Source organism: Pempheris klunzingeri, chromosome 9 (genome assembly GCF_042242105.1).
Source record: "Pempheris klunzingeri isolate RE-2024b chromosome 9, fPemKlu1.hap1, whole genome shotgun sequence".
NCBI lineage: Eukaryota > Metazoa > Chordata > Actinopteri > Acropomatiformes > Pempheridae > Pempheris > Pempheris klunzingeri.
The window spans coordinates 13,596,714-13,608,095 of NC_092020.1; the positions used below are offsets into that span (position 1 = coordinate 13,596,714).

Consider the following 11,382-nt stretch of genomic DNA (forward strand, 5'->3'; position numbering starts at 1 on the left):
CTTTGCCTTTACATCACAAACCACCAACTGTCATACCAGTGAGCTAAACACAAACACACACACACAAACTGGAGATGACAAACTTCCAGTTATTTACAGTTGTTCTTTCCTCGTTTTCACCACAGGGCAACTGGAGGACCTGAGGTCGCCATGGGAACTGGCCCCTGGCCCCAGCCCCCAACTGAGGCTGAGCAGCTCCAGGCCCTGATGGCTGCAGCTAACGGTGAGTCCTATACCAACTCGTCTTTTTCCTCCCTTCTATCAATTCATCTCCTCTTTTCCAAACAAAGTGCTTCTCCTCATAAGCTTAGCGAGTGTGCGTGGGCAGGAGTGGTTTATTTAGGTTCTTGTTTGGTTGGAGGGCAACTAGCCAGACTGTCTCATTGAAAAATCTCTCTCTGGCTGCATTGATGTTTCCATGGGCCGGTTGTGTGAGAATCCAGGCGAAGCCTCAGCTGATATTCAGACCGTGGACGTCACTACCTGCACTTGCTCAGATTACCAGTACAATTGATTTGTTGAATTCAATAACATGTCAGAGATGCATGTTTCCACTGTACACACTGATCACACTGTACAGTGTTTTAGAATAAGCAGAAGGTTATAGAGCTGTACGAACAGTTGCATAAATTACAACCTTGCAGCTCATACGTAACCAAAGACTCCCATTTCCCACATCACATTCTCCTTCTAGTGACCTCTTTCTCTGTTCCTGCAGTGACTGCTTAACTGGCACTGAGGACACACACACACACAGGGATTCATCTTGGGGCTGTTACTCTGGAAGTCTTTGTAATAACTTGGAAAAATACACACAAAAACTGGCCTTGAATGCGGGCTGAGCGACATCGAATAGTGACAGTTCAACACGAAATACACAGAAATGGGGGACAAACTTGACAAGATTTATTGCCAAATAGACTCAGATCATCGTTTCCACTGTTACTTTAACCATTGGCACATCACATCTCCCTCCCTCTATACACACTTCCCCCTCTTGGACACTGCATGGGACATGGTGTGAAATTTTTCCATTGCAGTGAACAAACAGAGAAAAGCCTCCATCTCAGGCATAGCAGTAAGCTGCACGTCAGCTCAGAGTTAGACAGAATAAATAGTTAGTGCAATCAGGAAGGAAAGAACAAACAGAGCATGTCATAAATACTGAAGGTCGTCTCTCCTCTTTACATAACGTCACTTTGTTGATGAGTACAAAACGGGAGCAATCAATTAATAAGGCATTGTGTGAGAGCAGAAAGAGTAATTAAAACATTTTTGCAGGTACTGTTTTAGAGGACAGTGCAGTTAGCATGAGCATGAGTTTTCGTGTGCATATGTGTGTTTATATAGGCTGAGAGGAACTACAGGATGGGGGAGGGAGCATTTGTGTCTCTGGCTCTGCAATGCAGGGGCTGTGGGAGAATTATGAGCTGAGCAGCTACGTCATGTGCACACAGGCACACACACTCAGGACGGACGTGATAGAACAGCAGAAACACAGAGGAGTTTGCTAGGAGATGATTTCATCATCTCTGCTTAAAAAAAAAAAAACAACCAACCATTTTGTGACACCTCTTATTTTTTTCCACTCATGCCCTCAATTCTTTTGTTCAGTTTACTGCAGCCTCTTGTTTTGCCTCAGCACTGGTGTCTGTTTAAATTAAATCTAATGTTAACACAGAATCTATCTCCAACTAAGGAACTTATCATAGAAGCTTTAAAAGTATTGCTTTCATCTCCGTTTATGACCTATTTTCATTTCACTGTTTCAGTATAACACTGTCATACTAAAACTTTCAAATTCTTATTATCTAACAAGTTTCATCCCTCTCCCCTCTCTTTCCTCACCCCTTATTCCCCCACTCTGTCTCTCTTCCCCCCAGAAGTGAGTGAGGCTACGGCCACCCTGGGGCCCGGCACCATGGGTTTGAGCACCCGCTACAGCCCCCAGTTCACCCTGCAGCATGTGCCAGACTATCGCCAGAACGTCTACATCCCTGGCAGCACAGCCACCCTCACCTCCAACCCCCAGCAGCAGCAGGCCACGGCTCAGCAGGCCACCCAGCAGGCGCTGCCCCCGCCCCAGGCCTCGGCCCAGCCCGAGCCCCCCAAGGCCGCCCAGACCCCCGCCTCCAAGAAGAAGTCCACCAAGAAGGAGAAGAAGTAGAGCTGGACAGAGAGGTGGTGGAATGATAAACACGGCATGATCTGATGAGAAATTCAACCCCCCATACTCCCCCCCCATTAGGTATCTTACTGCTCTGCTGTCACTCATGCTAGCCTTGGTCTAAGTAATGACAGCAAATCACTTTTGACCACATGGATGATGTTGATGGTTCTTTGAAGAGTGTCTTGAAGAATCTGAATGTGCTGAAGGCTGTTGCTGGTGTAATCTGTGCTGTGCTAAAGGTCTAGTATTGCTCACGTAATCTGTCGGTAGATAATTTTGGCTGGGTATGGGGGGTTATAGTTGTTTTTTTTATTCTGGCAAAATCAAATGAAGTTGGACAAAGAGATTCAGTATAAGGAACCTTGCTGGGATGACAAGGCTATACGCAGTGATGTATTCAGAGATAAAATGTTAATGTTTTTCATGTTGGATTTATTGTGCTCTTTCCCTGAGGTGGAAAGTCAGCTGTTGTAAAGTATGCTAGTTGCCATCCATTAGAGTCCTACATAAGGTCAGCCTTGCAGGGTCTTAAAGCATAAGTCCTGTGGATATAAGGTTGTTGTTTGACAGGTATTACAAATTCTTCTGCATGCTCTTTAAGGTTCAAACCACATATACTAGTTTAGAGTTGCAAACTATGCATTGCAAAAGCAAAAAGGGAGGACATCCTGAATTTGTTATCCTCCCTTCAATCGCAGGTCAATATAATGCACATGTAGCATTTACTTGACACAAAATGAAAATTACTTTTGTAATCATAGTCTAAAAAAAAAAAACGATTTTAATCTCCTTATATTTTTACGACCTGAGCATGCACCCAGAGGAAGGGCTGGCAGGGAATGGGGTGGCATGGCGTGGTGTCATGGAGTCAGGAGCCATGCTGTCCATGCAGGTGGTATAGCAGCAGGGACTGGCTTCTTGTATAACACCTCCAGATGGGTACAAACATGTCGTGCTGCCCTGCACCCTCTGCCCTCCTTTTGTCACACCCAGCTTGTGTCCTCCCCTCACTCACTCACTACCCCACATAGAGAGCCAAACAAAGAGAAATGCACTGTTCGTATTCTGAAGAGAAGATGATGTTGGGGTAGTAATCACTTCTGTCTTTAGGGAAACATGTAGATGTGTGGTAAAAGTGCTTAGGAGTTTCTGGACACTTTGCAAGCCACTACAGTATTTCTCCTCACTATCCTCAGTGTTGAAGAAACTTCTTGATGTGACACAGTAACATGGTTTATTTTTCTTTGGGAGGTAATGATTCGATAGCATAGAGGAATTGTTTGTTTAAGATATGAAGTCTTTGCTTTGCCGTCCATCTATCTGTCAGGCCTCTGGCCAGATACAACTGCATGAGAAAAGGCAGCTTGCAGGCTGGGTCAGGGGAAGTGGAGGGGTGTGGTGAAGGGTGCACAGACTGAGGCGCCACCATTACATCAACCGGGGGGTGGGAAACAACCATAGCTCTACCCACTGAATGTACAGAGGAACCACTGTTGACCCTCCCACCCCTTAAACTTTCTCGAATGCACTGACCCAGGTAGAGGTCAACAGAGCCGAGCACAGTCGTCCCTGTTGGTGAGGAGATACCACTTGAGAGCCCTTTGAAATATCCCTCCTCCATTGAAATCAATGGGAAACCTTAGCCTCTCTCCCACTCACCTCCCCCCTCCACTCCCTGGTCCTGTGATGCTCTTCCCCACTGTAAATAAACACAAGTCCTGTCGATGGTATGAGCCAGTTGTTTGTATAGTAGGGACCACGTCCAACATTTTCAAAATAAAAGTCCCTCTCCACAAGGCGTGGCTTACTACTGGAATGTGTTGCATTTTGTTTTTCAAAAAAAATAAGAAAACCACAGTTTAAAAAAAAATCAATAATGAATAAAAATCTGAGATGTTCTTCAACAGTTTGTGTTGCAATGTAGTAACTAAGCACCATGGAAGCCAACTAACTCTTCAGTGTAAATAAATGAATTAAAGATAACTTTAGATAAGTAAACAAAGTGACACACGTAGACTAGTTAACTTGTGATATGTGTTGAGCATATTTTTGTGTTCATTTTCTCTCTACTATCTTTTATCACCCTGTAAAGAAACTAAACAAAAAAATATAGAAATGTTTCTATCCTTCTGTAACCTCTTAATGTTCTTTTGCGGTGATTTTATCTTGTGCATTTGTGAAAGAATGCCTCTCATTCTCTTTCTGTCCATATGAACAAATGATTATAAATATTATATATGTGTAAGTCTGTCCGCTGCTGAATTAATACTACTCTATCCTGCTGTATTATCTTTCTTATCAAATGCTTAGACCCCATGCTATACCCCTGTGTTACTCTCTTATTTTTATGCTAATATTTATATTGCTGTTTTATTTTCTCTTGAACACTGACATTTCAAATAAAAAGATTCTGAAATCATTTAAGAATTTACCTGTGTGTGTGCTTTATTTTATGCTAATGTCTACATTTCATGCTGGCCACAGTTTGTGTGAGTTAACTCTGTGCACTACTTATACTGCTAATCGTATTAATTCATAAGACTCACCTGCGAAGCAATGTGCTGTGCACTAAAAATCTTTTTCTGGGCTTTTTGTCTGCGCAACCCACATCCAGCAAGACTGCAGCACTCATAATGTATCCCAGGAAGATTTGGTCCATCTCAGGTGTTCTATGTGGTAGAGAAAAGGGTGTAAAAACAAGACAAAATACACAGCAGTTCATCATGAACATGATGGGAGAAATGAATTAGGGCACTTTAGTGCCATGTTACTTCTGTTGATAAACTATTCACAACGATACCCATCAAATCTACATATATATGAGTCTAATTGACACACATACAAACGTACAATATCACTGCACCATAAAACGATTTCACTAAAAGCGTCACCCTGAGCAGTAAAAAACTTTCTGTGAGCTGTATAATGTGGTAGCTGTAATGATATAACATAATATAATATAAAATATATATTTTATTATTATTACGTTAGATATTTTTACATTTTCTTTCATTTTACTGATAGAACATCGTATAAATGGTATATTGTGTGATGTCTGCTATTGTCTAAATACAGAAAACTGAAAGATGGTATCAAGGCATTGAGGAAACCGTTCATGTAAAAGCATGTCTGTATGTTCATTCCTTCTGAACGCTTCATCATGCTGAGCCACATGTTCTTTAGCTTTCCTCTCAGCGATCCTGGGGCCACTACAGGGAACATGGTAGCCTGCGCAGGCTCTTTGTGCCTTTCACGAGGTCTTACACAATAACATACGTCCCTATAAATAGCCCATGGGACGTCACTGAGCAAAACAAAAGGAGCAGGCTTTAGCTCACTGCTGCAGATGTTGGGGGATGGAAGGAGGGACTGCAGAGCTGGAGGAATGAAGATGATGTGAGTGTTGTTCATGAGTCAGGCATGATGTTCATTGTAACACCAGCTATTGCAAAGTTGAGGTTACTTCCTGGACATTACACAAGACCAAAAGCTATGAGACATTTGAGAGACTACCGGATTCATTTAAAAAGCCCCATTTGTTAGTTTTAAAACATGACTGGATTTTTCTTATGAAAAATTTTCTTTTAGATTAAATGAAATAATCTTAATTTGACAATCCAGTTATTCACACAGCAGCAGTCGAACATCAAACACTGCAGATTCACATACCCAAAATGGCCGTCTCCTCTCACCCTTCTCTCACTGTGTTGTGAGTGGTTGTCACAACAACTGTCAGCCCCACTGGATGCTTCGTTCCGTTCTCCACATCTTCATTACAGATCTATGTAGTGACCATTATTAGCTCTGCCCAAGCCCTGGCTGAGCTGAATGACCTGCAGGAAGACACACATATTCAGCCATTAGTCAAACCTGGAAACTCTGAGACAGAGACGTACACAGCAAACAAGACAGAGGATATCCCACACAAAGATGAGTCAGAGGCAATAATGTACTGTGGGTTTGTCCCAGTTTGATTCACTGGAGATCTACAGTATGACCCTTCATTTGAGAGCTATTCTAATTTTGAGTAACAATCAAAGGAAACTATTATTCTTACGGATACGATATGTGTTTATTATTAGGCCTTTATGTAGTTTAAGAGTTAGTTTGTCAACTGATGTTTGTCATCCTGTGACTCACAGAGACTCCTGCTGTCCTCACTGTCCCCTTGTGTCATCCATTCCCCGAAGAGCAGACCCAGCAGAATGGGGAGATTGTTCTTTTATTGCTCCGTTTACGCCCCCCACCCTATCTCGGTTAATTAAGCACATTCCTACTGATTATACACACACACACACACACACACACACACAGATATACACAAAAGAGTGACACACGCACAGTCACACACAGGGAAAAAAACTTCCAGCCAGTGATGTATAGCTGTCCGGTTGTCCAAAGAGGAGACACTGTGACACACTGGAACTTGACAATGGACGGCCTGTGTGAGGTAATAGCATTACTCAGACAGCCTGGACACAAGAGAGAATAAATAACAGGCATCATCACATCCTGAATGTGACATAGGTCTACGTAAGCAGGCATGTGACGGTCAACAGACACACTTGTACACTATGGTCAGTCAATGAGACAGTTAAGAAGTCAATCACAAACAAAAGTGCTAAAAGGTAAATTTCTTCAGCTCCATTGTAATCAAATTTATTCTAATTTGTCTAGATTCTCATGGCAATATTGGAGCAGAAAGTAAAGCAAAGCTGCATCTCCTCTCTCACAGTGTGAGAGCTGCCAGGAAGCTCCAGCGAGAGGAAGCAAGGATCTCATTTCAGGCCAAGGAGGATCACATCTGATCCATATGAGGAAAAAGCAGGATGTGATGTAATGGCTGCTTTGGCGGTACCGGAAATGAGTTTCCGCGCCTCTTTTGCTCTTTTTTTTTCAGTAGCCTGGCGAAAGGAAGGAACCCTCCCTCTCATCCTCCCCCTCCGACTTCCTCTCTTCTTCCTTCCCTAACCCCCCTTTCTCCCTCCTTCCTCCCATCCTGCAGCTGTCTCTGCAGTGTGTTGGGTCACCACATGTTGGAGGACAGAGCACAGCTCTGTGGACATGCACACTGGAAACGCAGCAGGGATAAAGACCAGCTTAACCTGGACTTTACTGGGCAATAACTCTTGGATGAAATGTATACATTTGCAGTAGCACAATCACGTGTAGCAGGGCCTAAATCCAAATGACACACTTAGCGGAGATAACATATGAAAGTTTAGGAGAGCCAGAAACAGACAGCCATGGGTTAACGTGTTTTCTTCTCAGGCAGAGCAGAGACAGAGAGAAGAGGCTCTGCTGTTTTTGGATGGATGTTCCTAATAAAAAATTAACAGAGAGAGAAAGGAATGGAATCTTTTTTTTCTGATGGCGCACTCGGCCAGCTCTAAAAATACACCCAAGTGTCCTGCGGGGCAACATCGCCAAGTAATAGCCACTGATTTGTCGAGTATGAAAACACATTTTTAATCATCCTCTCTATGCTTTGCTAAACACACTATATGGTAAATATTGCATACAAAATTTCCAAAAGGCCTGCTTTCATTTATCATTTCAGCTGAGAGGAATGTGTCTATTGGAAGAGGCCATTGAGCAGGAGCACTGGAGCACTGGAGCCTAAACGTTGCTAAGGCTAACACTAGCCTGATTTAAAGAGACACAGTAATGTGCTGGCTGCTGGCTCGACTAAATCACAGAGATGGAGCTGTAGCAATGTGGAAGAAGAACACAATGCTCCCTTTCAAAGCAGCAAACCCTTTTTCTCTTCATCTGAAAAGCCCCCTCTCTACTCTTTCTCTCCCTCTCTTGCCTCGTCTCCTCTGCCAAGAGCTCTCGCGCCTGTTTTCTCAGCTGGGAGGATGGAAATCAGACACAGGGGCGACAGGGAGACAGGAACGAAGGGGGGAAAGACAGACTGAGGGACAGTGAGAGTTGAATTTAGGGTGACAGAAGCAGGGGTATTTGCCTCGTTATGATTTTGCAGGTGCCACTTCACTGGGGTATAAGTCAAGGGTTAATTGTATAATACAAGACAATAAATTCATGTGATCTGATCACTAATAAAAAGGCAGAGAACACAAAATGAAATGGACTTCAATTCCATTCACTCCACAAGATAAAACAATGTGTGTGTTTTGAGGGGATCAAAAGCTGCCATCTGGTGCAATGTGGTTTGAGGGCATCTCTTGCCCCCACCCTGTCTCTGCACTCTCCAACACACACACACACACGCACAAAGTACACCCCACCATAACCCCAATCCCTCTTTACACCCCATAAGCTCATAACCTCCCCCATCCAGTACTCACACACACATGCAGCTACCACACCCCCAGCACAGACAGTGCAGAGCACCTAATCCATTTCCTCCACCACTGTAGTTGTCATGGAAACGCAAAATTCCCCATCTGACTGACTAGGGAAGAAATGGAGCAAGGAGGGAGTAGCGAGGGGAGCAGAGAATTAAATATGTAAGGATGTAATAAAGAAGCTGATAAGCTAAAAATTTTCTCTCTGCTTTCTCCCTTTATGTCTGCTTCTTCAACACTGCGGCTATAGAGGTGTGTGTCTGTGAGTGTGTGTGTGTGTGTGTGTGTGGTGGCTACATGTTGGCACCACTGCATGAGGAGGATGTGCTGCATGTGTGAGATTTTGTACATGCCAGGGCATTAGCCGGGGAAGTAAGTGCATGCTCTGTGTTTGCGTTCTCGGAGGTTGGACACACTGTGAATGTGTAGCGCCTCAGACATGCAGACACTGACACAGAGGCATGTCGACAACTCAGCGCCATGGCGACAGGTGTTGCCGCGGAAATGGTGCAGCTGCTGCATGGATATTTCAGGCTAATAAGCATGCAACATCAAGCTCCTCTCAGCTACCTCTCCTCCCCTCCCCACTGCTCCGCTCTGTTCCCTAAACCAACACACCCCTGCCTGATATTGGAGACTCTGAGGGGACTCCATCTTGACCATACAACTATTCTGCATTCATTCATATCAAGCTGGCTGTTCAATAAAGGAAATGGATGCAGATGTTGAGATAACACAGATTTTCTAAACAAGATATTCATCAATTGAAAAATCTTCAGCCACTTCAACAAAGTAACTGTTGTCATCAAAATACAATAAACACTAATCTTAATTAAACACATATTTGCTTTGTTGCCCAGAGTTAATTGAGACAGTCAATACCCCAATAATGTCTCCTTATGAATGGAACTGGAGGCAATTAGCCTAGCTTAGCATCAAGACTGGAAGCAATGGGAAACAGCTAACCAAGTCTGTCCTAAGTTTAAAAAAACACCCTAAAGCTCACTAATTAACATGTTGTACATTGTTTTTAATCTGTACACAAACAGAAATGTACAAACAACAAGTTGTGGTTTTCACAGTTACATACTGTAGCTGTTTGTCGTTGCCTGGTAACCTTGTGGTGACAATACTCCAATGAAACAAAACATTTTATTTTCCTTGCAAGACTCAAGGAAGTCACAGCTTGTAAGGAAATAGTTAGAGAATGAAACACACAATAGAACAACTTGCCATTTTTAAATTTCTGTTTGTGTACAGATTAAACAAATGAGGTACAACATGTTGTTTCGGCGCGTGTAACAAAGGAATCTAATGCAATATAAATTAAACACCTGCACAGAAATGGCTCTTACAATGACTATGAAGTCAAGGTAGTCATTTCCCCCCTGCTTCCAGTTTTTATGCTAAGCTAAGCTGATCACCCCTCGGATCCAGATCCGTTTTTAATAAACAAACATAAGAGTGATGTTCATTTTTCCATCTAACTTTCAACAAGACTGAAGTTGAAACACTCCTACTGGTATTTGTCTATAGAATAACACATTTGTTAATAAAAACCAACAATCACAAGCTCATCTCAGTCAATTCTTCTTCAAATGAACACAGTCATGACAGTATGAGAAAGACCATTTATCCCGAGGTCAAAACATTTGTGTGTTCATGTGGATTTAAAGAAGAATTAGAATCGAGATAGCAGTGTGTCTGTATTTGTCAAGCATGCCAGGCAATGGATAGTAGGTCTTCATAATGGATCCAGATGAAACACAAACACAACTGCAAACTGAAAATCTTATATAAAAGTTGCATATTTGTGAAACATAAGGGAATAACACACTGGGCCTATCCCATCTGAAATCAACAAGGGGGACCATGGGAATATTTTAAGAGCCATTCCTCATATTCTGACAGTGGTCTGGATGTCAGCGGTGTTGGTGGGATACGCCAGGACCTCTGTGACAGGTGTTAAACCCATCAGCAGTGGAGGACACTCACAAAGCTGGAAATTTATTCTTGGACTGTGGAAAACACCCCAATAGAGGACATACCAGAGGTTTAAACTGATCATTAGAGCAAATGAAAATATCAAAGGAAAGACGAACACATTCCTACTGCATAAGGCCCATTTCAGCAGCTATTATTAAGTAAACCCAATGTATTTTAAGAGCCTTATGACACCGAGCTGTAAGCCAGTGAGGAAACAAAAACATAAACCATATTTGTTTTCATTTCTGTTCTTTTTGACGCAGTGCAGTCAGACTATCAGACTTCCCAAGTCAATTCACCATCTCATTTGGAAATGTACATGAATCATGACTGACTTGTTCGCATGTGTGTGTGTGTTTGTGTGTGTGTGTGTATGTGTCAACAAAAGGCAGAGGAAACAACCCTCCGAGAAGATTAATTAGAAAATATTGCAGGATGTCTGAGAAATGAGGAGAAAAAGGGAGGAGGGGAGAGAGAGGGAAAACAAGCTCCAGTGCCCTAATTTACTGCTCTCATGGCACGTCACCCACCCGCCCTCTCTTTGTTCTCCCCCTCCCATCATCCACTCTGCATTTTCGTCAGCACACAAAACTCATTTAAGTGATCAAAATCCTTTCATTTCCCCCCCAATTCTTTTCTATTACCGTCTCTACATTTCCTCATCTCTCCTTTGCTAACCCAGATAACTAGACACTGTCTGTCCTAGATAAAATAGAAGTCTATCAGTCTCCCTTTGTGACCCCGCCTTTCCTGTCCTCCATCTATCTGTCCACCCCCTTCCCTGTCTTCCCTCCTCTCCCCCTTTAGTGACCTCTCTGTATTTCCATCTGCTGTGGCACTGGAGGTCCGGAGAGCAGTTTGTGTCACTCCTCTGTCTGTGTCCATAAAGCTCAAATATTCATGTACCCGCTCCTC

General features: G+C 43.0%; 1 protein-coding gene across 7 annotated transcripts in view; it reads left to right on the forward strand.

Moving 5' to 3' along the window:
- LOC139206758 (protocadherin gamma-C5-like) overlaps window positions 1-4,601 on the forward strand; it is a 110,369-nt gene extending 105,768 nt beyond the window's left edge. For 5 of the 7 annotated variants that reach the window (XM_070836336.1, XM_070836334.1, XM_070836335.1 and 2 more), the window contains exons 3-4: window positions 126-223; window positions 1,884-4,601. In XM_070836336.1, coding sequence (XP_070692437.1) covers window positions 126-223; window positions 1,884-2,167 — 382 coding nt within the window. In that variant the 3' untranslated portion in view covers window positions 2,168-4,601. The remainder of the gene's footprint in view (window positions 1-125; window positions 224-1,883) is intronic. The other 2 variants (XM_070836331.1, XM_070836333.1) reach the window with 1 other exon arrangement.
- The last annotated feature ends 6,781 nt before the right edge of the window (window positions 4,602-11,382 follow it).